The sequence below is a fragment of the Meleagris gallopavo genome, chromosome 10 (genome assembly GCF_905368555.1).
Source record: "Meleagris gallopavo chromosome 10, MGAL_WU_HG_1.1, whole genome shotgun sequence".
In the NCBI taxonomy this organism is placed as follows: domain Eukaryota; kingdom Metazoa; phylum Chordata; class Aves; order Galliformes; family Phasianidae; genus Meleagris; species Meleagris gallopavo.
Window position 1 is genome coordinate 4,619,914 of NC_139413.1, and position 25,820 is coordinate 4,645,733.

Here is a 25,820-nt window from a genome sequence, read left to right on the forward strand (position 1 = left end):
GTGTACGTTGTATTGTGCAAGCAACAAAGTTGATCTAATAGTTGAAGCACACAGGCCTGCCACTTCTTGAAGGCCTTCTTGCTGACCTGTCCCATCTGTATCCTGTTCCAGGCATACTACTACTGTGCCATTGTTGAGGACGTGATCCTGCGCTTTGCCTGGACCATCCAGATCTCCCTCACTTCCATGCAGATCTTTCCATATGCTGGGGATATCATTTCTACTGTTTTTGCCCCACTTGAGGTTTTCAGGTAAGGCTGAGCAGCTCGTTTGGATTTCGTATTACTTGTAAAACATCAGCAGAGTGGGAAGCCTCTTGCTCTTTGGACTCTGAATTGGAGGGGGAGGTCTTGCAAGGCACTTAATCTGAGCAGGGTGCTGAGGAACACTGCAGCAATGTGGGGCTGGGTCTTTGGCTGCTTTTACCATTCCCTCTGCAGCTGCTGGATCTAATCTCAAAGGATGCGTTACTGCTAAGTTTCACCTTAAAACTGCATCATTGGCAAAAGCATTTGATATACCTCTTAATTTCAAGTTTACAGTTATTCCCAGATTCCTGCTCCTTTCCACCAATTTGCAGCCTGCCCCATTGGCTTGCAGCCTGCCCCATTGCCCTGCGGGGTTTCAGGGCTCTTTACACCCTCGTGCTCTTGCTGCAGACCCCCATATGAATAATCTTTGTAGCCAAACTTCACTCGTGTACATGGCAGAGGTTGCCATATGTTTTTCCTTCCCTCTTGTAATGCCTGCTGCCTCTGTGCAGGCTCGGGCTGTCATCGTTAGGACAATGAATGAGCCTGCCAGCCTGTTTCTTCCCCAGGGAGCTGGGAGATGTCACAGCAGGTGCTGCTGGTAGTTGTTTGCTGTTCCGCTGTCCTCCAAGCACGTTCCCAGTGGCACTTTGTGATCAGTGGGAATAGTCAGTGCTGTCCAGGCTCACGGATCAGCGCTTCACCAAACACAGTGAAGCCTATAAAAGCGGAACTGCGTCAATAAATCTCTCTCCTTCTCCACCCAGGAGGTTTGTCTGGAACTTCTTCCGTCTGGAAAACGAGCACCTGAACAACTGTGGTGAGTTCCGTGCCGTCAGGGACATCTCCGTGGCACCGCTCAACGCCGACGACCTGACGCTGTTGGATCAGATGATGGACCAGGAGGATGGCGTGCGGAACCGCCGTAAGAACAAGCAGTGGAAGCGCAGCCAGAGCATATCCTTGCGCAGACCTCGCCTGGCTTCACAGTACGTTTGGCCTCTCCTCCTGGAGCTCTCGTGAAGGCAGTCCCCTCCTGCACTAGTAGCAGTGCTCAGGGGTTGGACATCCAAACGTGCAGGACAGGCTCTTCCCCTGTTTCCGGGCTTCCGGCCGCCCCAAGATTTCAGTTATCCTTTCATAATGTCACGTGAGATCTCAGATCCCTTCCCCTCCCACATCCAAACCCATGCAGTTTTTCTTTCCACCCCTCGTTCTTACACCCAAAACGTTCCCCCATTTTGCATCCCAGGCTCTACTGGCTGTGCATCTTTGCTGCTGTGCCTGTGCTCCAAGCATTGCAGGATGCTTTGGTGTCCGAGCATCACTTCTTCCCCCCAAGCACAGCTCCAGAGCCCTTGGCCAAGAGAGCAGCTCCTGGGGTGAGGAAGCATAGAATCATACGATCACAGAATGGCCGGGGTTGAAAAGGACCACAGTCATCATCCTGTTCCAACCCCCTGCCGTGCGCAGGGTCGCCAACCACCAGACCAGGCTGCCCAGAGCCACATCCAGCCTGGCCTTGAATGGCTCCAGGGATGGGGCATCCACAGCCTCCTTGGGCAACCTGGACATGCAGGGAGCATTGTGCAGTAACGGCTGCAGAGCATCTTCCTGTTTCATCGCTGCCTGGAGGGGGTGGGAGGAGGAAGCGGCAGCCTCAGCTCCCTGATGAGTGTTTTCTGTTTGTGTTTCTTCCCAGGTCCAAGTCTTCTGACACAAAGGTATTGATAGAGGACCTAGCAAAAGAAGTGAACACATGAAGCAGCCACGATCTCTTATTCAGCATCCTTTGTTTTCTCGTTCCGCTCCCCTCTTCCCCAAGTAACCCAATCTCTGGTACAGTTCCAGCTGCAAACAGGAGAAAACACTGAACACATTTTCCGAGCTCTTCCAGACCAGATCCTATGGACTCCAACAAGCTCACTGTGTTTTGTTTCTTTTCTTCTGCGTTAATTTTGATGTCCTATTTTAACAAACAAACAAACACAAAATAAAACATTTTACTTTCTTTTGCCAATAAAGAGGACAGTTCAGGAAAGAAGGATTGTTTACAGTCTCAACAAGGACATACACACCTGTCTGGATAAAGAAGCATCATAGGGACTCCCTATTGGGACAGTGCCGAGAACACCCTCGGTTTCTGCTTGGCCCGGTTTTGACTGGTTGAAACCGGACTTAAGTTTTTAAATCTGATTATTTTTGGTTTTATTTTATTTTATTTTTCTTCATATCCAGCGCTGAGGCACTGGCTGCACTTGCAGGGAAAGTGCACTTAGAGCAGTACCTTCATTCATGAAGCTACTTTTTAATTTGATGTAACTTTTTCTTATCATATATATTTCTTTTTTTGGGAAATGTGATGTATGTGTTACGTATAGTTCTCACATAATTTATGGAACCTAACAACCATCTGAGAGTGCTTTTGAGTCCTGTGCAATGAAGGTTGTACCGGTGACGCGAACCCAGGAATGTGGATGGAGATGTGCAGGGTCGTGGGGTTGTGCACCTGTTTCCCTTTGATTGCTTGCTTTCTTTTCAGCTTGAGTTGAAACCAAAGCTTCTCTTTCTGACTTTGGGTTGCTGCTCCCACTCCGGGCACTGCTGTGGTGGCAGCTGAAGGCTGGCTTGCTGTGTGACAGCAGCACACACCGTCACACCGGTAGCAGCTGTAAGGGTAGGGCTGGGTCCTGCTCCAGTGTGAGCAGCTCGAGGCAGAGCCTTCCCAGCATCATCGTCCGGATCTCACGCTGGATTTCAAAGCCTTAATCACCTTTAGCCGAGCCCTGTAGGTAGGAGCACCAGTGCGCCTTGCTCTCTCCTCCTGCAGCAGAGGCAGCACACGGCAGGTCCTGCCAGAAGTGTGTTGGGCTGCCAGCAGGAGGTGGCTCTGCTCATTACATCCTTGCCCTGCTGTCTGTTGGCTCCCGTCTGGTTTCAGCGATGGGATTGCAGGAATCCCTGCTGTCGCATCCTGGGTTCTGTTCTTTTGCCCTGGGCTGGTAGCACGGCTTCTCCCCTGACTGCTGCCTTGCGTTTGCTCTGATTTTAACCGCTGTGCTTTTCGCCCGGAGGATCTGAGGAAGGAAACTCAGTTCTCTTCCTTTCATTTGGAATAGGTTAAAACAAAGTGGTGGTGGACCTGTGCCAGAGCAAGGTCGGTGCTGCAGGTTGGGAGCTGCAGGTTGCAAGCAGTCAGATTCTTGCTGTGTCGTTTCTCAAAGCCTTATGGAAAGCCTTTCTCCTTCCTGGCTCCTTCCCTTCCCTTTATTTTTGTTTCTGCCTTTGCTGCCAGAAGAAATAAGCAAAAAGGGGAGGCGGTGTGCTGCAGCTGGCAACAATTATCTCCCAGAATAAAGCACCGTCCCCTTTGGCAGGGAGTTCCCAACCTGCCGGCGGCCTCAGAGAAATCAGGAAGGCACGTTCCTCCCAAACCAGCCCTGTGGAACCTGCAGCCGTCCCAGCGGCGTGGATTGGGATGGAGGTTGGCAATGGGCTGGGTGAACTGATGTGTGCAGGGGCCTTCAGCTGCAATGGGTGTCCCCATGATGTGCCACCGTGCACACGGGCACAGTGAGCTGCTGCCTTCAGCCTCCCTTTAACTTCAGTTCTTATTCCAGAAGGCGACCGGGTTGTTTTGTCTCCTTGGAAAAGAGGGTTTGGGGCTCCTAGGGGAAGAGCGGATGATCCTTGCGGCAACCGTGCCGACCACAGCTGGCCTCACCGCTGCTGGAGGGTTAGCCTGGCCCTGGGAACGCCACTGGGAAAGGCAGGTGTGTGGGAGGAGGAGAGGAGAGGGCTGCTGGCACCGCTTGGTGCCCAACCGCGGCCTCATCCTCCTGGCACTGGGGCTGCAGAACGCCCCGGCCCCTCCCCATCCCTGCCACGTTGGTCTCATGGTTCTGCCGCCCCGACCTGTAGATGTCCAAAGTAATTATGGAGTGTGATTAGTCCTCTGTGGGTGCTTGCTTTCTTCCTTTCTCTTTTGCTATCCCCTTCTCCACTCTTCTCTCTGGCTAAGTGGAAAAGGTGAGGACAAAGACTTGCCGCTTGCTTGGACTCATGGTGTACTGTGACTGCGCTGTTAGCTGTCTCCTCTTTCCTTCCCGAGTGGATATCATTTCTGAAGTGTGGAATACCCTTCTTGATAAGTAGGTTTTAAAAAAGAAAAAAGAAAAAAAAAAAAAACCCACAAAAAAAAAAATGCACAATGTGATACTGTTTCCTAGTTCCTAGGTGGTTGTATAAAAGCAAAGTTACTGTGATTGTGTTTTTAAAAGGAAAAAGTGATTGGTTACTCAATCTGTCCTTTTTTTCATTATTACAAGCTCTTTGTTTTCCAATGACCTGACGCTCGTTTGTCGCTGCTCTGCGCCCGCCTTCCCCCCCTCTGTGCTGTGGGGCTGTGCCCACCGGGTCCCCGAATCCACCCCGTGGGGCTGTAGGGCCCGGCAGCTCCCCAATGGGATTTGCAGCGCTGCTGCCGGAAATTGCGATGCCCCTGCCCTGCTGGGGCTGATTTAAGAAGATAACGGCGGTTTCTCGCGCTGGTGGGGGCTGGAGCTGGGGGGGTGGAGGGGATTAAAACAATTTCATAATCCCAGTGATTTCCTCTGGGTCCCGGGATTATGAAACCAATGATGAATAGCAAAAGCCGCAGCGTGCAGCGGGACCGCCTCGCCCATGGGCCCTGCAGCTCCCTGGCATGTCCCGTGCCTGCAGGTAAGTGCTGCCCAGCGTGGGGGGATTGGGGTCCCTGCGGTGGGATGGGGCTGTGCGGGGATGGGGCTGCTGGGCTTTGGGGCGAGGGCACGGCTGCGGCCTGGGGGCAAGCAGGAAGAGCCGGGATGCGGGTGATGCACATGGGATGCTCCAGCACTGCGGGTTTTGCTGGGGATGAAAGATGCCAGAGAAGAACCATGGGGTGCTCAGGGATGGGGGAGCGCTCTTAGGGTGCGTGGGGGGGGGGGGGTCCCGGCCGTTTGTTTGCACAACCAGAGGGTGTCCCACGGGTGGCCTTGGCACTGCTCTAGGTGCACCGTGTCCCCGGTGTCCCCTGGGCTGCGTGTGACCGCGGTGGCCCCATGGCCCCCTCCAGCTTGGGTGTCAGCATCTGTGCCGGGTTTGGCTGGGAGCCCCGCCATGGAGCGGGTGGAGGAGGAGGAGGAGGAGGAGGGGGAGGCCGGGCGGGAGGCAGGGCCGGCCGCAGCCAGCAGCCCAGCCAAGCGGCGGAGCTCAGGCAGGGCTGGAGTGGCTGGGATTTGCTGCTTTTTTTTTAATTTCCTCCCTATGCTTCCTTCTCCTCTTCCGCTTTCTTCTCCCTCCATCCCGGCCCTCTCCCGATGCTCGGGGTAAGCCCGGCCCTCGTGGCTGTCCTGGCTCTGTGGGGGCCCAGGGTGACGGAGGGGTGTTCTTCATCCCCAGCGCATTGCGGGCTCCCTGGGAGGGGATGAGAGGCTGCTGGGCCGAGCGGGGCACGGAGGGCTCCATCGGTGCCATTGGGAAGGCGCTTCCATGCAGGGTTTGTGCTCCGAGGGCTTGGCATCACTCGGGGCCGGCCACGTAGGCCGCGGGCGGGCTGCCCTCACGCGCTCTCTCCTCGCAGGGCACATGGAAGGGCCCCGTCCCGCAGAGCCCCCCCGGGACCCCCACGCCGTGCTGGAGGGCAAAGTGAAGGCGCTGAAGGAGAAGCGTGGAGCTGAGCGGCCCTCGCCCAAGAAGCCCCGTGCCCGCAGGGGGAAGGCTGGAGCCGAGGAACCGCGGGCGCAGCTCCGCACGTACCTGACCGACGGGCTGCTGGATGGCACTGCGCCATGGGGGGAGCGGGGGGGCCTGGGGGGCTCTCCCCCTCTGGTTTCTGCTGGCAAGGAGGTGACGGCGGGCCCGGAGCCGCTGTCCTTGGCTGAGAGGGTGGAGAGGAACCGGCGGCTGCTGCACGAGGTGCTGGGGATGCACGGTGCGTGCCTGAGCCTCTGCCATTGTTGCAGGTCTCCATGGGGACCTCTCCTATGGAGATGGGCCCTGGGCAGCCTGAACTGGAGGGCAGCCAGTCCACGGAGGGGGGAGGGCTGGGGGGGGCTTTGGGTCTCCTCCAACCTATGCCATTCTATGGATCTATGATTGTATGACTTTCCAATTTCCATCCCCGCAGCCCCAGGATCCTGTGCCCATTTCGTGGGCTCTCTAGTGGCAAAACACATTTTGGGGAATTGGTCCCAGAGGGAGTTGGCGTGGGGCTGGGAGCTCCCAGTGATGCCTTCCTCCTTCTCCCATTCCAGAGGTGCCAGCAAGTGATGGCGACTGGGACTCAGGGGTCTCGCTGCAGGATGCTGAGGGCTGCAGGTAGGCTTCAACTGGGGACAAATGGGTTCTGGGAGAAATGGGGCCCGGGGGTACTGTGAGGGGACAGAGCAGGGCTGGCGCCAGGTGTCCGTGACGGGAGAGAGGAGTCGGACAGAAATGTCTCCCCAGTGCTTAAGAGCTTACAGGAGGTAGGAATGCTTAATCTCATTGGCCTAATGATAAACCTCAGCAGTGGGGCTAAAAATACGAGGAGGGATGGGCAGGTGAGAGGGGCTGCAGCAGCAGTGCTGGGGGGCAGGATGGAGGAGGTCTGGGGATAATTTGGAGTGGAAGCACTTATGTGGCAATGATCAGTTTTCCAGCACTCAGGCAGCTGAGGCTCAGTTGGTGCTGGTGGGTACAGGTGGGGTGCCTTGGGGAAGACAAAATTGAGGTTCATGGCAGTGGCTCCCCACAGTTTGGCATGGGGCATGGGTGTGTTCCAGCTGCGGGCAGGCTGGAGCCAGGATCCCCAGAGTGATCGCCGAGCTGATTATTTTAATCAGGAGGATTAGGGCTGTGGCCAATGGGGGGAGGAGGGCAGTGCAAGAATGGGGCCGTGCATGGTTGTGGGTTCCCCCCAGGGCAGGGAACCCCTGTGCACGTGGATAAAGGAGTGGGGCTGAGCACAGCCCAAAGTTGCAGGGCTGGGGCAGCACCTGCTTCGGTTTACTCACATGCCTCTGGGATGTCCCTGGTGCAGGTCATGGCCCAAGGCTTGTTGCTGAACCCCCTAAATTACTGCTACTGCAGTGCGACAACTCTGGGGCTGCCTGCAGGGGTATCCCCAGTGCCTGCAAGCCAGACACCGCTTTCTCCCCGCAGAGCAGCCCCGTCACCGCTAAACCACTTTTAATCCGTGTTATTTTTTGCTAATCCTTCCCTGCAGGGCCTTTGTTCCCGGGCAGGAGCTCGAGCTGAGCCCACGCCATGAGCAGGCCAAGCAGCTGCTGCAGCGCGCCCGCATGAAGGCTCGCACCAACCCGCTGCGCGCCAGCCACGACCTCCTGCTGCTGCCCACCGCCGCGCACCCCAGGTGAGCCCCGCGCCGTGCCACATCCCACCCTACATCCAGCCCATACCCCATGACTGACTCCTGACCCCTCATGTACGCTCCCTTTTGGCATGCGTGACCGCCCCGGCAGAGGTGCAGCTCGGGGGCCGTATGCGGGGTCATGTGGACTCAGCGCTGCTGGGCTCGTTAGCCACACTTCTCACCCCACGATGGAGGATTGTCCCTACAGCTCGCCACCCCTCTGTCCCCACTGCAGGGAGCCCAGCGGGACACCGAGACCCAGCGTCACCACAAGGGAGGTGGAGGGCCCGGCGGGCGGCAGTCTGAGCGACTCATCCAGCGGGGAGTCGGGCTGCAGGGAGCCCCGGCGGCCACGGGGACCCTCGCCGTCCCGCGTGCGCTTCGAGGACGAGTCGGCCCGCGACGCCGAGGTGCGCTATCTGGAGCGGCTGCGGCACCGCCGGGTGCTGGGCTCAGCGCTGGAGCGCAGCGGTGGAGAGCCCCGTGGGCACCCCGGGGATGGCCCCGTGAAATCCTGGGGCGGTGATGTCCCTGCTGGGGGCAAGTGCCAGACCTGTGGCTCCCTGCTCGGTGCCGCCGTGCCGGCTGAAGGCAGCCCCGTGGCACGGGGACGGGAGCGCACGGGTCCTGGTGCTGCTGCCCAGCCCGAACCCAAGGCCCGGCCGCTGGGTCCTGGGGGGTCCCCGCTCTGGATCCTGCCTTCCCGGCAGCGCATTCACACTGAGAAGATCAAGGAGACTTACATCGGGAACGTTGCCCGTGGGGATGAGGCAGACTCAGCACTGGAGAGCACTGACACCTCCGATGGTTGCCGGACCGACAGCGAGGAGCCGCGGCCCCGCAGCCCCCACCCACGGGGGCATCGGGAGCCCCGGGCTCGTGGCCACCGCAGCCCCCGCACCCCAACACAGAAGGAGAAGGGCACGAGTGTGGCCGGGGGCTCGGGGACACTTTGCCCCCCACCAGCGGGTACAGCTGGCAGCCAGGATGGGAGGCACACCAGCGAGGCGGTGGGCAATGGAGAGTCACCAGTCCCCTCCTCGAGGCCCACGGGGCCTTCCCACAACCAATCTGCCATCACAACTACAAAAGCCTGCTCCCAGGTGCCTTGCAGGACAAGCGTCCCTGCTAGCAGCCGCCAGTGTCCGGAGCCTGATGCTGGGGGCACTTCGCCTCAACCTAAGGGTGCGGGGCAGCGGCGGGGGCCCTGTGGCCCTGTCTGGCTCCCGGGGAGCCCCCTGCGTGCCTTGTCCACTAATAACTGCATCAACACCCATGGACAGGGCTGTGGGAGCCGCCCCGATGGGCTGGCAGCACAACCTGGGGAGACGACCAGGACGCTCAAGGCACAGCATGATGGGAACGCAACACCTGGGTGAGTGGTGAGGGTCTATGAGCATCCCTCCTCGGTTCAGCACCGGGCTCGGCCTCGTGACATAGAAGTCACACTGGAGCAGGGTGAGGATGTTTTTGGGGACAAGCTACTGCTAAACACTGTTGGGCATTGTCCTGCAGGGAGCCAGCACGGGCAACAAGCCGGAAGGGCAGCGGGGATGTGGCATCCTCGGGGCTGAAGCGGCTCCTATGCAGCCTGAGCCAGAGCACCAAGCAGCGCCTGGGCCGCTTCCGCTGCTACAGCATGGAGCAGCTGCCCGGCCCTGCACCCAACGGCCCCAGCGTGAAGCGGTCACCCTCACTGCAGGCACTGGTGAGCCATCCTCTGCAAGGGGGAGATGGGGCTTTGTTGGCTGGGGAGGGCTGGAGAGGGCTGGGGAGGTTGAGGGGTACGAGGGTGCGTAGCAGGGCGCAGGGTTTTGGTGCCTCATGTCTCACTGTCACACTTCTCCAGGTGTCACCGTTCCGCCAGCCCCAAAAAGCCGCCTCCATACAGAGCCTGCACAGCCTGCTGGGCAGGGCGCCCCGAGCCAATGCATACCTGCTGTCCCAGCCAGGGGACGGGGACAGGTGGGATGGGAACGTGGCCTCGCTTAGCCCTGGCCTGGTGGTGCCGTGCTGGGCTCACAGCATCTCCCCGCAGGAAGGCAGCCTCGGGGCCGCGGCACTCGCTGAGCGTGGAGGACATCGGTGCACCCGACCGGCCGCGCACGGTGGGGCGTGTGGTGGAGGTGTTCCCCGACGGCACCAGCCTGCTGGAGATAGAACGGCCACCACACGGCTCCTTCGGCTTCCAGGTCACCTCCGGGCACGGCCGGCCCGACACAGGTACTGTGGCCATGGAACGGTAGACCAGCTTAAGTAGGAAGGGACCTTATCGAAGACCATCACTCAGATGGGTTTCGTGCGCTGGGGGCTGCCGGCTCACCTGGCAGCTCAGTTGCCTGCACCTCTCTCTGCAGGTGTCTACGTGCAGGAGATGGCGGACGCGGGCACGGCCAAGCTGTACGCGGGGCTGCTGGGGGTGGGCGATGAGATCCTGCAGGTCAACGGGGCTGCTGTGTCGGGCCTGGGGCTGGCACGCATCCGGGAGCTGCTGCTGCAGGCAGACAGCCTGGCCCTGCGTGTGCTAAGGCAGCGCCCGGCTCGGCGGTAGCGGCGTGGCTCCAGGAGCGGAGCGATCTGCAGGTGCTGCCGGAGTCCTGCACGGAGCTAAAATGCAATAAGGACCTCACCAAGACAAAGGGCCTGGAGCTGCCCTGCTTATGCACAGTCCCCTGCAGGGATGGGGACAGCAGGGCACCCTGGGAGGCAACGTGGGACCAAGGACCTGCCCCTGGCACGGGGACACCTCGGCTCTCCGGCCCTGGATTCTCCCTGCCTCAGCTGGAAACCTCTGCCTGTGAGCTGGTGGGTTTCTTTTAAATTATTTCAAACTGCAAAAAGAAAAAACAAACCACAGAACTGTAAATATATATATATGTATATATATATGCAATGACAACACATGGTGTTGTGTGTGTATATATGTAATGAACGTACTGCGGGTGGCACACGGGCTGGGTGGATCAGAGCAGAGCAGGCGGGGGGAGCTGGGGCTGGGGGGGATGCGGGTCCTTCACAGCGGTGGTCTCACAGCTTCTCCTGCCTTGGTGCCCAGGCTGGGGATGTGCTGCCTGCCCCTGATGGGATGGAACTGCTGCACTCTGGTGCCACACAGGCAAAGAGCCCCCAGGCTTGTCCTCATTACTACAAGAGAGACCGGTGTTTCCTCTGCCATCACACACCGGCAGCAGTAATGCGTTTATTTAGGATTAAAGGGAGGGGCAACACCACTAACAGAAAAAGCAAACGTACAAGAGGAAAGGAGCAAAGACAGTTGGGTAGCAGTGACACCTGGACAGACACAGAGCACGGCAGCAGGGCTGCAACCTGGCACAGAGCACTCCTGCATGGAGCACCAGGAGCCACTCCCGGACTCCTGGACGACATACAACCATACCGAAAACCCGCTCTCAGAGAGGTCTGAAGCTCAGAGCACTGTGCAGACACTGAGCCTGCCTTGGGAAAGAGACAGTACGTATTTCTTACAGCGTAACCAAAAGAGACAAGACGTTGTGCAATGACTGAGAGAACTGCCGAGATCACTTGTGCAGGTTGGCGTTAAGGGCACGTGTGCGTTCATTACAAGAGGAGATGCTCTGACAAGGCAGGGCTGTTGGGTCTCCCCTCATCCCAAGCCTGGCTGCAAAAGGCACAGTGCCACCAGTGGGCAAGGGCTCAATAGGAGGGACTGGGCAGACCCAAACAGAGCCAGAAACTGCCAGGGCTACGTGTCCTGGGCGACAGAGTGCTTTAGGTGCCGAATTTCCTTTGTGAGGAGTGTGGTTCTGGAGGCCTGGTTTGCTTTTTCAGCAGAGGCCTCATTGTCAGCACCAGTCAGCTTCCTCCCCCAGCCCCATCTGAGACCCAGATGGAAGGCGCAAGTCAGCCTGCCTCCCATCTTTTGGTGCTCTCCTCCCCCCCCAAAGTACAGGAGCAGACTTCACTACAAAACTTTTTCTTTCCTGAAGCATCACCCCTTCCTCCTGTAATCAACTGCACAAAACCCATCTGTATTTCTCCCCAGTAACCCTGCCAGGGTGAGCTTTCCTCACGGCATTTTGCTATCCGTGCCTGGCCAGCACTGCTGAGGCATTCCCCATGCCAAACAACCCGAAGGTAACAAAAGCAGGGGGAAGTGATACAGAATGTGACCTGGCTCTGAGCTTCCTGGCTGTGGGTTGCTTACAACTAAGTTTCCAAAAAAAAAAAAAAATAGCAGTTGGGGAAAATTAAGACATCCTATTTACAAGTTTGTGTGCACTTAAAATACATAGTTAGTCCCCGTTCCTCTGATAATGCATCCTGCAGCCGCAGAATGAATGCGGCTCAAACGGTCATCAAAAATCACTAAAAGAACCTTTCCTTAAAAAAAAAATAAGTTATTTTAGACCTGACAAATCACTTGCCAAAGGGAAGCAGCTGTTAAACAGAAGCTTGGTTATACAAGGGGAAAGAAAGCATCAGTCAGCGAGCCGGAGAGGCTTGTGTAACAGGAGGTGACTTGACGAGCTATGTGAAACCAGCCTCAGGCTGATGGCCCCAGCCCTGCATGTCCATCGATGGCAGGACAGCACACCTGCAGCTCACCTACCTGCAGCGTGTCAGCTCCTGCCTTGGGTCCTGGATGTGAATGCTGCAGGGTTTTGGTGCTAACTGGAAGGCGTGGTGCTGGCTGGGGCTGCCCTTCCTTGCTTTGGGTGCGTGTTGCTGCGGGGTTTCAGGCCACCGCTCCTCCCAGTAATGCTTCTGGCTGGCAAGCATCCCACAGGCTGGTGATGCAGTTTGTAATGCTCAGCGAAACACTTCCACCCCCGATACCCTGCCAAGGCTCCTTGCTCCGTGTCCACACAGAGGGCTTGGGATTGCTGCAGCTGGCTCATACCTGCAAAGGGTTCAGTTCCCTCCAGGGCCTGGGGACCAGATGGCAGCACCGTGGGGCAGGAGGCAGCCCGACGGGATCGGGGAGCCACAACTGCTTCCTGTCCTCTGTCTGCCCTCCCCAGAGCTGGGGGAGACGGTGGTGGAGCCAGGCCTTGGTCCTCGGAGGAGAACGGTGAGAGCCAGGCACGGGTCTTCTTGACAGGGATCTCTGTGGTCGGACGGAAAGAGTTTCATTTCCCCGTGCTACAGGGGCCGGGGAAAGGAGAGGAGGCGTCCAAGGAAGTTCAGTCCATCACAGGAAAATCAACAGGACCAGCACCACCAGCAAGATGATAAAGAGGACGATGATTGCACACCACTGCCGCCGATCTGGAAGAGAAAGGAAGTGTTGGTCCTCTTACTTTAATAGAAGGAAAGCTGGAGAAGAGCTGTTCCTTACCACGCTGCTTTCACTGTGCTTCCTTTCTAAAGGAAAGCTCCCTCACCAGCAGAACAAACACCATGCCCTTCTGCAGGCTCCTCCCTACTGCCTGTGGGGTGACAGCGCTTCTCTTCCAGGACGCAGCTGCTTTTTGGGACTCCAGTGTGGAATTTTGAGGTTTCTCTCCAGTCAAGTTCAAACAGATTTGATAAGCTGGTTCAAAAGTGATCGGGAAGAAGCAGAGAGCTGCTCTGTGTTACTGCTTGTGGACGGACTTGTTTGTGCTCTGCACATGCTCAAACACTGCACTGCCTCTAGGATCTGCCTTAGGGAGCTCAGCACACCACTGGAGGAATTCTTATGTTTTTTTGGAAAAGATATGAATGCATTTTACAGAACAAAACCATACCAGCCTGTACCGCTGCTCTACACTGTCTGACACCGTTCTGCTCCTACAGTGAAAGTTTCCCCCATCTGGATTCAAGCTCGCCTCCGACTTCCTGGCACCAGGAACCCCACTGTCCCTGGACACAGCGCAAGCTGCGCCCGCACCGCAGAAGCCACATGACTGGTGCAGGGCTGGCCTTCCCCCAGATGAGCTCTGTCTGCAGCAAGCTGTGAGTGGGCGACGCCGGGCTGCACAGCTGCTCTCCGTCCACGACCACGTCTGCACCGGCAGACACACGGCCCCTGTGAGATGGTGCAGTGTGGGGACGGAGCTGCTGGCACCACTCACTGCGCGCTGCAGCCAGCCCTGGGAAGAGCCGTCCCCATCAGCCCTGTTGCTCGCAGTGCCGGCGGCGGCACGGATTCCCCGTGAGTTCCCCGCCCGGCCCGATCCTGTAGAGCGGTTCCCTCCTCCCTCCCTCCCTCCCTCCCTGCCGCTCCCACCCCCCACACACGAGCACCGGCAGCGGAGGAGGCGACGCGGAGAGCACCGCAACGCGGGGAGCGAGCGGCGGGGACTTCCCGGCAGGCACGAGCTTCCTGTTTGCTCTGCCCACGGCACCCGGCCGGCCGCCAGCCCACCACGTTCAGGCACAGCCTTATAAGGACTTTTCTCGTGGGCTCAGCCTCCCCAGCGCAGAAATCGCCTCTCCTCGCCACCAGGAAACGCGTTCGACCGTCCTCCCGTCGGCAGCGCTGGCGCCAGCAGCGCACGGGCAGGCGAGGTTAGCAGAGGGACTTGCTGCAGCTGGAGAAGGCACGCACGGTGGCGGTGTTTTGCTCAGCAGGTGGCCTGGGAAACCGCGAGCAGCATGAGAGGATACAGAACTCTCCTTCCTTATCGTCTAAGAAGGGTTTTTTTCCCAGAGCAGTAGTAACAACATAAATAAAAAGACACCTGTATATAACACAAGGGCTGAGGGCAGACTGCAGAGCAGTATCTGGGCACGAGCAGCTGCAAGGTTTGGATGCCTTCTCCCTCTTTAACCTCTCAAGCAGCTGGAGCTGCTCCCTCCTCTCTACTTGGATGTGGGAGCGCATAGTGTTCCGTCCCTAACATTGACAGGAGTGCCTCCCCATTTCCAGGCCCAGACCCCACAGCCCTGGACCTACCACTTGTCATGTGAGACACTTTAGCGAGCTTCTTCATGACATTATCGAGCCGTGAGTGAGTGCTGTCCAACTCGTGGGAGAAGTCGTCCAGCATCCTGGGGACAGAGAAGCACAGCAGTGGTCAACAAGTAAAGCAACACGTGCCTCTGGGATGGTTTGCTGCCCTCGTGCACGCTGATCAGAACACAGTGGCTGAGAAAAGCAACACAGCACGGTCTCCTGAAAGCACCCAAGGGGAAAAAAATCCTGCTGAAGCAGCAGCTCAGCTTTGGTGGAAAGTGAGAAGTCATGGGGACACCTGTCGGACTGGTCCCCCAGCTCTGCATATCACTAAAAGGTGAGCAGTGGGGGTTTCCTCCTTTGAAGATGAAAGTTTTGCTTATAATCCATGATTAGCAGTGAACGTGTAGATCAAGGTGCCAGTTTGGACTTTAAATCCCTTCTCTTGCTGAGGGCTTGCACTTGAAGCTAAAATCTTGTTCCACTCTGGTATCAAGCAGGACTGAGATTTGCAATTGCTTTTAAGGTGCTTTTTAAATGCTACTGAAGTTACCCCTCCAGTTCCTCCACACAGCAACTGTAACAGATCTGAAAGCCTTTCTGTAGCTGTGCTTTATCAGAGCCAAGAACCCACCTGAAGACAGACAAAGCACATCCAGGATCAAAGCTATCCCAGCCATCTCCAGTGAGTAGAACTTTAAAACATAACACCCTTAAAAGCATGGAGAACAAAGAGTTGTAGAAAAAAGCCATATTGCCTTGATTAGCTGCTAGCAAGCACTGATGGCTTATGTGGTGACCTGGAAACAGATGCACCACACCAACCTGCCTGGCCAGGCTTCACACAGGAGGTGCTTTAGAGTTCCTCCTATTCACCAAAGACATCACAAGGGCTCACAGCCCTCCAGACTCTCGTCAGCCAAACAAGGGGGGTTAAGGCACAAACCCTTCGTGTCTGTTAGTCTGCACATCTGAGAATTTCATGCACTTCTTTCCAAAGGACGTGCACAAGGAAAGAAATCTAATTTATATGTAAATGGGTGGATACAAGCTACTTTGTGAGCTACCCTTTAACCCTCTGTGTGGGTGAGGATTATTTTTAGCTTTAACTATGAATGCAGCTCTGTGTGACAAGGCTGAGCTCTGAGCTCCCGGGTCACAGTTGTCTGGGGTAGCACAAAACCCCACGGAGTGGGAAAGCACCCAGTATTCTTAATAGGCAGCACTGCCTTCCCTCATCTGTTGCACACTGCTGGCTGCTAGAAGCCAAGGAGCTTTACTGTGTGCCTTAAGGGTGGTGTTTAAAAATGAGTAAAGAGAGAAGGGAAGGTAAACTGGCAGCTAAACCTGCCCCAGGTGCAGGCTTTGAAAGGAACATGGCTGCGGTAGGATCCTTTCAGGCTGCAATATGAAATGCCTTCCACGGCCTGAAATCAAAGGCAGCCTAAGGTGCTGCAGATGAGCTAGGAGGGGCTGCCTGAGGGACCAGGAAATTCAAGGATGCAACAGGGGTATCAGTGAGGACCCCCAGCTGTGCTGCAGCCAGCTCCACACCTGGAGGGCCTTTGGCACCCTGTGACATACTTACACTGCCTGCTCCTCCAGCTCCCCGCCGATGCGTTGGGACATGTTCTTCAGCACCCCAATGCTGCCAGAGACCAGCTCCAACTGCTCGTCTTGCTGCTCCACAATCAACTGGGGCCAGAAAGAAAGAAAAATGGGTGATCATACATCTGCTTCCTTCTGCAGCTGGGTCCACAGCGTGGACGGATGCTCACTAACTCTGCCAACGTCAACTGTGGTGCCTGGGAACAGACCCAAGGTTCCAGGAAACAAGGACCGTGTTTCTAAGAAATGCGTGAGAAGTGGCAGCAGCAGGAGAGCCGTCCCCTGTTCCTGTGGCACAGCTGGCTGCAGTTTCCTCAACCATGCCTCCAAATTCAGCCTCGGCATAGCAACGTCCCTTCCCTGCTGCACCAACCTCTAAGATGACTCTTTGCAGGCAGCAAAACCTCAAGCTTTGCTGCCCAGAGCAGGAGCCCTGCTGAGGTAGTGTATGGGAAACGCTGCAGTTAGTGAGGGGTTAACACAAGTAAGACACTGTTGCAGCTTCTAGAGCTAAAAATAACCCGTCTGGCTCTCAATGTGCCAAAGGAATAGGTCTGCTGATGGTTTAAGTCACTTTCAGGGCACAATCACGCTAAGGATTAGCTTTACCCTAGTTACCTACTTTGGAATCTATTTATCTTCCTAGAGTCACTAGGTAAAATTCATCTGAAAGCTGGCTGGCATCACGTATCAGAAGCTTCAGCAGAGCTTGCTGCCTGGAGAGGCGGCCTATTTACAGGCCTGTGTCTGGGTGGGCTGCTGGAGGCGGATCTGAGCTGCTCGGGCACTGCTCCAGAGGAGCACCTCGCCAGGGCTCCTTGCAAAGCCCTCACCCAGGCTTTCTCATGAATCTCATGTTGACAAGGACAGGAAAAGGAAGAAGGCACGTGCTCCTGCTCCCTGACTGTTCTGATGGGGATGCACACAAACAGCAGCAAACACCAGCTCATTTTTTAACACGGGAAAGTTTAGGAAGATAAATGAATGCTCTTCAGGTTGCAACGTTTCTACTCTTCCAAGGATTTCAGCAATTCTTGTAATACTAAAACTCAACGTGCTGCTGCTTCCAGACTTTGTTTACCTTCTCTATGTAAGTGGAAGACAAGCCTCAATGGTTAAAAACTGCAGCAAGCAAGATGCATCCAAAGCTGTGCTGTACATGGAACATATGCACAGGTGTATTTCAAGCTACCAGGCTGTCAGGCTCCTGGATCCAGGCCAGCCGAGGGCTGGTTTTTTTCTGGCTCCTGAAGTCTGAACCCCATCCCCATGACACCCATTTGGCAAGCAAAGCTATTTGGTCTGCCTTGTGCCAGCTGCATTACCTGTTGTTGAGCTTGCTGCTCCTCAATGAAGTGTGAATTTGCTAATTGCAGATCCCGGTCCAGACGGCTGTATTTGTCAGGTCCAGAGCTCCAATTCTGACTGCTGCTTTCACCCAGGAGTGCCTAAACAGATGCAGAAGTCCCTCAGCAACACCTCTGTGTCTGCTCACAGCTGGTCTCAGGCAAGGAGGACAAGGCAATGCTCCCGTGCACATGCCTACAGCATCCTTTTCCTCCCACTCTACTGGTATTCAGCCAGAGTGCTGGCACAAACTAAAACAATGCAATGCCAAATACCAGCATGGGAAATAGCTGCAGCATGATTATTGCAGAAATGCTGCTCCACTAACAGGAGAGCTGGAGCACGACTGACAGACAGCGCAAGCAGGAGGCCTGCACTGCCCAAAGGACTAGTAAAGGTCTGTTCAAGATGCAGCACTGTGTGCTAGGAGGACGTCTGAGCTGGGAAGTATCCAGATACATCGTGTTAACAGGTGTATAGATGGAACTGAACGCCACGCTGCTAATGACCAGGGCTGAAGGTCTGGATAAAGTACTTAACCAGATGAACTGACAGTAAAACGGTGCAATATAAAGACAACAGTGTTGTAGGCGGGACTTACGTTCTCTGATTCAGGTTACCTGCTATGTTGCAAGTATGCCACACTGCAAGATTACACTCTCTATCTGCTCTATGACCTCAACACAGAAGCTAGTGCAAAGCCAGCAGAGAAGTGGCTTTCCAGCTGAGGATATCTGGTCCCTGGAAGGAAGCTCTGATGCAGCTTCCGGAGGGAAGTCTGTGTTTGCCAGCCTCAGTCCATGACGATCAGGTCACCATCAGCCAAAAGCTGGCCTCTCTGACACAGAGACGTGCTGGAGAAGCTGCGGCCCAGCCCCACTGAGGCTCTGTGGACTTGAGGGAAGGCGAGGGGCTGGGGAAGGAAGATGGCAAGGGGAAATGAGTTTTCCTGACCAGATGTCACTGCATGAGCTGGGCCATATGGTCTCCTGCAGCTAGCAGTTTTAAGTAAAGCAGCAAAACTTAGAGACAGCTACAGGCTTGTTTGAGGAAGGCAGTAAGGGACTTTGCTTCTCCAAGTTTTTGCCAAGCACATCAGTTAAGCCTGTAACAGGCTGACAAACCAGCTCCGTGCTTCTCAGTATCTTCTTGCAGTTTATCATTTTTGCCACAAGTGATAAAGACTGATGCAGCCAGATATGGCACGCCAACGCTGACAGAGGCAGCTCTGGAAGTCAGCTCAAAGATCTCCTTACAGTCTCACCAGCCAAGGAGAAGCAAAAGCCGCATCTATTTCTATTCCTTAGATTACAAGTGCAGACAACCTGAGACTGCTTGAGCTTCTTCCATCTTCTTACAAGGTTAATTATCACGTGAAGCAGCTATTTGTGAGGGGATGTGGAGTCCTGGCTCCTAAATACAGCAGAGCACGGGATTACATCTACGGAATTGGATTCTGACTGTTCCTCCTGAGATGGAGGAGATTCCCCCTTCTGCAGGGTGATGCAATGCTGATGGCTGTACACAAGCATTTCTGAAGATGGAGACAGATGGTGAGTGGTGACTTACTTTGAGAGACAGGTTTGAAAGAGGGTGACAGCAACAAGCCTGACAAAACCAATGCTCTCAGATCAGTGAGACAGACGTGGCTCAAACACACAGCTTTGCTGCAGCATGCAAGCCCCTTCCCAGAACAAATGTCTGCAAGGTGATGTGCTACAAAATGGGATATATATGGTACTTACAGCTTTAAAGGAGCTTTAACCACGCTATATGCTCTACATTATGGTTGGGTCTCCAGACTAAGTGACACGAAAGCTTCACCTAACACATGTCTCAAAACAGCTGTTAGAGCTGATAAATCCTTCTAGCTCTTTAAAGTGCCAAATAACCACTGCATTCACTTAGCTTGCCCATTCTGATTCTCACCTGCCTGTTTTTTCTTTCAGCCAGTGCTTGCATGGAGGAGTTTGACATCTGATCCTTCATTTCCTGTTTGTTCAAAGAAAGAAGAAGTACATAAGCATTGGATTTGAGGTGACTTTCAGCTTCAGTTTGCTACCAAGCTGTCTATACCCAGAAAGATTTCTTTGTGGGGAGTGAGAGAAGGGAAATTTTCTTTGAAAACATACAGTTTTGAAGAGTCTGAAAAAATGCTGTTAAAAGCTCCACTGCAGTACATTGCTTTACTAATACTAGAACCAACAGCAATGGAATATTTTGAAAATATTCCTTATTTACTACTCATTTTTATAGAATCAGATAATCATTTGGGTTGGAAGGGACCTTTAAAGGTCATTTAGTCCAACTCCTCTGCAATGAAGAAGGATATCTACAGCTAGATTAGACTGCCAGAAACACTTTGATTTGTATAACACTAGATTAATGATCCCATTGACAGACTGTAAAGAAGTTATGTTCTTGAAGGTCTTGGGAGCCTGTAGCCTGCACTTTATTCCCAGTTGTAGCTGATTTAATCTTGCAAAGGACAAGATAGATTTCCTGTCCTATGGCCCTCCTCCCTGACTGTGTCTGTGTTTTCTTTTACTCGTGACATTTTGCCTTCCTACAGAAGGCAGTTAGCCACAGGAGGCTCCTACTCCCAGTGCAAACCAGTTTAGTTTCTATAGTGCAGCTGAGCAAGGAGCCAGTATGATCCAGCAGGTGCTGACTGACCTTACCCACCAGCAGAGTTCTGATGTCACCTGAAGACACATAGGTATGTTTTACTGCTCAGAGACGTATCGTTTAAGCAACAGATCCCACCCGGTTACTTCTAATGCACAAGCTGCTTTCTATCATGAACTCTCTCCATGGAAAACATAAGTCAAATAACTGCACGCCACCAGTAAAGAATTTCATTTATCAGTAAGACACGCTGTTCCAAAACCCATCAGGCAGCAGCTTTCAATCAGGAAAAGAGGACCTAGAATGCAGGCTTGCCTGATCCTGTTTCTTTCAAAAGCTGACTACACTGAGGACAGGGCAGCAAGCACCGTGTCTGCTGCTGGGACTGGTGTGGCTTCAGGATCAGCTCCCAGGCAGCGAGCCTTAAGAACTGCCTCTGGACTGCAGGACTGCAGGTAGGATAACAAGCTTGTTGCTAGACACAGCAATGCAGCTTGTCAAGGAGGAACATCAGAGCCATGAGGGAAAGCAGAAACTAAGCTGCACTGAGTGTACTATTAATAGGGAGAAAACTTCCTAACCAGTGTGTTAGCAGGCAGTGAAGATTTCAGAAAGATTTTTTCTTCTCTACTTATTACCACCGAGCTGTTAAAATACTCCTCCTGCTTCTGAATCCTCCCTAACAGCTATGTGAATAAGGAGGCTCAGGGGAGACCTTATTGCTCTCTATAACCACCTGAAGGGAGGTTGTAGTGAGCTGGGGGTCAGCCTCTTCTTTCTGTAACTGGTGATAGGACTAGAGGGAATGGCTTCAAGCTGCACCAGGGGAGATTTAGGCTGGACATTAGGAAATACTACTAACTTTTCTGAAAGAGTGGTCAGGCACTGGAACGGGCTGCCCAGGGGAGTCACCGACCCTGGAGGTATTCAAGGAACGTTTGGATTTTGTGTTGAGGGATATGGTTTAGTGAGAACTATTGATGATAGGTGGGTGGTTGGACTGGATGATCTTGTAGGTCTTTTCCAACCTTGGTGTTTCTGTGATTCTGTGATTAAATGCTGCTGCTCTTGCAGGTGCTACTGAACTTCATTTTACCGCTGTCCGTAGCACTGAGCTGCGTGAAGCTGTGGCCCAACAGGCAGAGCTTTGCCAGGCCCGCCTCTCTCTGAAGTACTGATATTTAAGAGTGTGATTTTAAACTAAAAAAATCTTCCCTGAGTTAAAAATAAAACTAATGGTTGTTTTGACTGCTTTGTAGCAGGAGGAAGCCACATAAATAACACCGGGCTCTAAACAGATGTCAGTATTCAAAGTGGACTCTGTTTCTGAAAAACAGAAATGCAAGCACCGAATAGGCTAAATTTCCTTTAGCCCTGAAAGGAGACTTGCATAGCAGAAGGGTCTTTTAGTCTTCCTTTCCAGTTCGTATAGGCTTCCAGATTCATCAGTACAAGAGAGGCATGCTAGGCAATGTGGCCCCTGCACCTGACCCCAGGCAGGCAGTCCTCCTGACGTTGGAACACGTGATGTGGGGATGAGAAGGCAGCCTGAGGGCGAGCAGGTAGCAGACTTACTCTCTGCTCTCCTGTTCAGCACTGACCTAGTCACCCCATTGCCTTTTTTTAACCACTCAAGCTGCCTTCTCTTTCCCTATCCCAGTCCTTGCTCCTTACCCTGACCACCTGCCGCGTGCTCGTGATGAAGGACTTTCTGATACCCAGCTCCGTGGCATCCAGGTTGAACTTCCGAGGGTTTGCCTCAACAATGCGTAGGGGAGGAGTCAAGGAGTCTCTGAGTGATGTTCAGCGCACACAGACAGACAAACTGCCCTGATGGGAGCCCGTGAAGAGGCACTTTTCCACTGTGCTGCACCTTTTCCTATAATTTGATTAGCAAAACGCTAGATACTGGAGGAATGAAAGCATGGCAGCAACATTCAACACAGTACATGCACCAGAATGAGGTTCCTCTCCTGCTTTTTTTTGTTGGTTTTTTTTTTCAGTTCTCCAATGCTGCGCAGTGCTTTCAGCTGAGGGAAAAGGAATAATTTTGGAAGCTAGCCTGGAGTATGAGTGACTACACAGAAGTCCAAATTCATGCAACACAACAAGCTTCTAAGAACAAAGCATCTTATAATATACCTCGTCAAAGGGAAAACAAAAGGCAGAGGGAAATTCTCTTGCTGAACTCATTTGCTGTTTGAGAAAAGCTGAGGTAAATGCAAAATTCAATCCCTGATAGTCCTGGTTTCTGCAAAAATTAACTACCAGCAAGAGCTGTTACGTAGCTATTTCTTACAGCTTAGGAACTGCATGCCCCAACCTCCAAAGAACTCCAGAAAGGATATTAATTGTTTCATCCAAGTCTTCCAGGTCCCACTCAATGCTCCGCAGATTGTTCCTGAGCTCATTAGTGGTCCAGTCGATTTCTTCTCTTGTGGCAATGGAGGGATCCTGCAAGAGCTCTGTCCACCTCTGGAAGAGCCCCTGGGCAGTGTTCACAGCTTTCTGCACTTCCCTGAGGTTGAGGTGAAGAAAGAGGAGTGAAGGGACTGCATCAGCTGTTCTGCAGCAGTCGTGCTGGGACACGCCATGCCCAGAAGAGCTTGGAACTGCAGCCTCCCTGCAAGAGCCTTTCCTTCAACCACTTCTAGTTTATTTTGTGCAATAAGGATTCGCCATACCCACTGGACAACCAAGTCTCCTCTCCTGTTGAAGCACAAAGCGACAAGAAACAACTTACAGGCCAGCTACCACAACTAACAAAAAGACCAGTTGCAGCAGGAGTAGTTTCTGCTGAGTGGTACAAAGGTGAGACAGCACAGCGTGAGCAGCTGGACAAGGCTGCCCTTGTGGCAATTAATTTCTGCATTCCTCTAAAGACTACCTGAGCAAGATACCCCAAGGACAAACAACATTTACAGGAACTGTCCCTACAATAGTTAGGCAAATTGTTGAGTGCAGCATTGTTTATTTTAAGTTAGCGTTAAAAAACTACACAGCTCTACTACACTGGCTTAGGGAACAGAAGTCTTTTCTGCTGCTCTAAGCTTTTTGGAGACGAGTGCATTCACAACATGGGAACACAGGCTTTGCTGACAGCACTGAATGCTGCATTTGTGATTAGGGGTGAGCTGCAGGTAGCAATTCTCTGTACCTACAGACACTGCAGCCCTGGCCTGGGAACAAATCACCCAGGTCCAGGAGGAGCCAGGATGAAAGATGCAGATGATGTTTTGCTGGTGTGACAGCCAGCAGAAAGTCAGTGTCCACATAAGATGCAGGGATTCATCTCCAGCAAAGGAAAACTGTTTATCTGTTGGGAAAGCCCAGAAGGGATGAACCATGTCTGCACCAGACAGCAGCCATGTCTATGGCTCTGTATCTGTCATGTCTAGAGCCCTAAGGTCAGCAGCTCTGTTCTCTCTGCTGCTTGCAAGCAAAAGCTCTGTTTTTTTTCACCTGTACGTACTTGGAAAAGTACCTACCAGCAGGAATTCAAAGCTGGACATCCTAGCAGGAGGAGTTACAAACGCAACAAAAGCAAACTGAATGCCATGTGGCTCAACTCCTTCCACCTTAATCTGCTGGCTAATCATTAACACCGGGAACAGCACAACATCCCTCTCCCCTCCCAGCCTCTTCCCATTGTGGCGTGGGAATCTCTCTGGAAAGCCTGACCCGCTGTTTGCTCCCCACCCATAGCAATTAGCATTTGTTCTCCCCAGCACCAGCTTAGCCTGGCAGCAATCCCCTTCTGCTGGCTGCCCCACAGCCTTTCCCACACCTCCTGTGCTCACCTGGCTTTTCCCACCGCTCTTCCTGAGCGCTGTGCCACTGCCACGTGGAGCAGGACAGCAACAGCAGGAGTTGAAAGTGGCTCCACACTGAATTTTGGAAGCTAAGCTTCTTTCCCCCTATTAATTACAGTTTCCCTTTCCTCTGACCTCAACTGCCTTTGTTTTGCGTTTGCCTTTGTTCAGGCTTTCCTCAGTGCCACTATCCACACAGGTTTCTTCCTAAGCCTGGTGCCTGATCCTCTCTCTCAGCATGGTGACCAGGCTCTGGTGCTCTGGGGATGCCCTCAATGAGGAGCAGCTTGGATTCAGCCCCACTCTGCCCATTGCACAGTGACATCTGCAACCTCACATCCCACGTGCCGCTGATCAATGATAAGGACAGCTGGACACGTTGCCCCCAAGCTGGTCAGCCACGCCAGCATCCCAGGTGCTGCACCTGCAACAAGCACATCTCCAGCTCACAGCATCCCTGCAGAGCTTCCAGCGAGGCCTTCTGCTGCTCAGAGCCCCTCTGAACACTGTCTTTGTGTAGGCACATCTCTGGCACACGCCTTGCAGGGGGAGTTTTGGGGGGGGTGGGAACGGCTTTGGGAATAACAGCAGGGCATGGACCCTCACAGAACTTCCAAGATTCCTGATGGCTTCTCACAGCCCCCCATATCCTTGCTTACCCCAAGATCCCTGCTGATCCCTCAGCCCCCTCCAAGATCCCTGTTGATCCCTCAGCCCCCCCCCATCCCTGCTGACCCCTCACCGCCCCCCAGCCCCAACCCTCCCCTTCCCCTCGCAGCCCCAACTTCACTTTCCTCTGAACTCCCCTGCCCCTCACTCTTCTCCCCACATACCCCTCACCCTCATCCCTCCCATCCCTTCCCCTCCTATTCCCTCCCCCTCAAGGCCTCCCTATTACCCCAGCACTCCTCCTCCTCACAGCCGTCTTCCCCCACCCCCTCGCATTCCTAACTCTCTCCTCTCCCTCTCCCCTCACAGACCCTTCCGCCGCCCCAACCCTCTCCTATTCTCTCACAGACCCAAACACATCCCTCACCCCTTCACCACGAAGAACGGGTCCTCCATCGACATGATGGCGCCGACGCCGCCGAGTCGCCCCGGCTGCCCAGCGCTCCGCCCTGTGCGCATGCGCGGCCGCCCGCGCCCCACCGCCCGCCCCGTCCCGCCATGGCGGCGGGACTCTGAGGGAGCGCCTCCCCTCAGCGCGGGCACCGGCTGGACTGGGCTAACCCAGCTACCAACCCCACAGTGCTGGGGTTGAGTTTGTGTCGCTCGCCGCCTCATTTCCACGGCTCTGTAACATCTCCACTGACCCCAGCACCTCGGTGGGCAGCTTGTGCCGCTGTATCGCTGCTCTTTTGGAGGAGAAATGTTCCTCATACCCAACCTGAGCCTCCCCTGACACAACGTGATGCCATCACCTCTCATCCTACCGCTGTTACTAGGAGCAGAGGCTGACCCACCTCAGCACAGCCTCCTTTTAGGAGCTGTAGAGCGATGAGTTCTCTCCTGGGCTCCTCCACACTGCCCCTTGCCATTCCCTCAGCCGCTCCCCATCAGGCTTGATCCAGACCCCAGCTCCATGCTCAGGATGATAACCCCCCATATCTCCATATCTTCACCCCACTGACCAAAGGGCGTTGCTCCTACCTGCACTTCCCTCACATAGCTGCAGCCCAGCCTCCCTAGCCAAGGTGATGCCGCTTTGCTTGTGGAAAACCCATTAGCAGAGATGCCTCCTCAGCATGGGAACCAGGTGAGTGGCTTTTGCAATCGCAGCACGCTTACTCACGAGTGAGGGGTGAGGACACATGTCAGACTGGTTTATGGGGCTGTGGGGTGAAGAAAGACAGCTGCCTGCTGCTCCAGCCATCCCCATACCTGAGAAACCACAGCTTGGGTGCAGCGCAGCATAGCTGTATGCTGGGCTAATC

The 25,820-nt window shown here is 54.4% G+C and overlaps 3 protein-coding genes across 12 annotated transcripts in view; 2 read left to right on the forward strand and 1 right to left on the reverse strand.

The window, feature by feature from the left end:
* XPR1 (xenotropic and polytropic retrovirus receptor 1) overlaps positions 1-2,295 on the forward strand; it is a 76,467-nt gene extending 74,172 nt beyond the window's left edge. The window contains exons 13-15 of the mRNA XM_085232197.1: positions 112-251; positions 1,019-1,240; positions 1,954-2,295. Of these exons, the coding sequence (XP_085088323.1) occupies positions 112-251; positions 1,019-1,240; positions 1,954-2,014 (423 nt within the window). The 3' untranslated portion in view covers positions 2,015-2,295. The remainder of the gene's footprint in view (positions 1-111; positions 252-1,018; positions 1,241-1,953) is intronic.
* A 2,584-nt stretch (positions 2,296-4,879) lies between these two features.
* On the forward strand, positions 4,880-10,530 carry KIAA1614 (KIAA1614 ortholog). Of its 9 annotated transcripts, none has more exons than XM_085232196.1 (9): positions 4,880-4,973; positions 5,857-6,207; positions 6,530-6,593; positions 7,483-7,629; positions 7,865-9,004; positions 9,145-9,337; positions 9,479-9,594; positions 9,668-9,852; positions 9,987-10,530. In XM_085232196.1, the coding sequence occupies exons 1-9, from the start codon at positions 4,880-4,882 to the stop codon at positions 10,178-10,180; spliced, it is 2,484 nt and encodes an 827-aa protein (XP_085088322.1). In that variant the 3' UTR covers positions 10,181-10,530. The 9 variants fall into 9 exon arrangements, 8 of the variants coding, with proteins under 8 accessions (XP_085088322.1, XP_085088319.1, XP_085088316.1 ...); XM_085232193.1 differs by lacking the exon at positions 4,880-4,973 and adding an exon at positions 5,471-5,602 and having other exon boundaries at positions 7,739-9,004; XM_085232190.1 differs by lacking the exon at positions 4,880-4,973 and adding an exon at positions 5,630-5,772 and having other exon boundaries at positions 7,739-9,004.
* On the reverse strand, positions 10,490-25,071 carry STX6 (syntaxin 6). 2 transcript variants are annotated; one of them, XR_014885347.1, is made up of 9 exons: positions 24,923-25,071; positions 22,423-22,592; positions 21,749-21,843; positions 19,376-19,438; positions 17,425-17,547; positions 16,080-16,186; positions 14,492-14,586; positions 12,221-12,879; positions 10,490-10,706 (listed from the first exon to the last, which is right to left on the reverse strand). XR_014885347.1 is itself a non-coding variant. In XM_010715776.2 (8 exons), exons 1-8 carry the CDS (start codon positions 25,012-25,014, stop codon positions 12,803-12,805), a joined length of 822 nt encoding a protein of 273 aa, XP_010714078.2. In that variant the 5' UTR covers positions 25,015-25,071; the 3' UTR covers positions 10,792-12,802. The 2 variants fall into 2 exon arrangements, 1 of the variants encoding a protein (XP_010714078.2); XM_010715776.2 differs by lacking the exon at positions 10,490-10,706 and having other exon boundaries at positions 10,792-12,879.
* Positions 25,072-25,820: the final 749 nt, after the last annotated feature.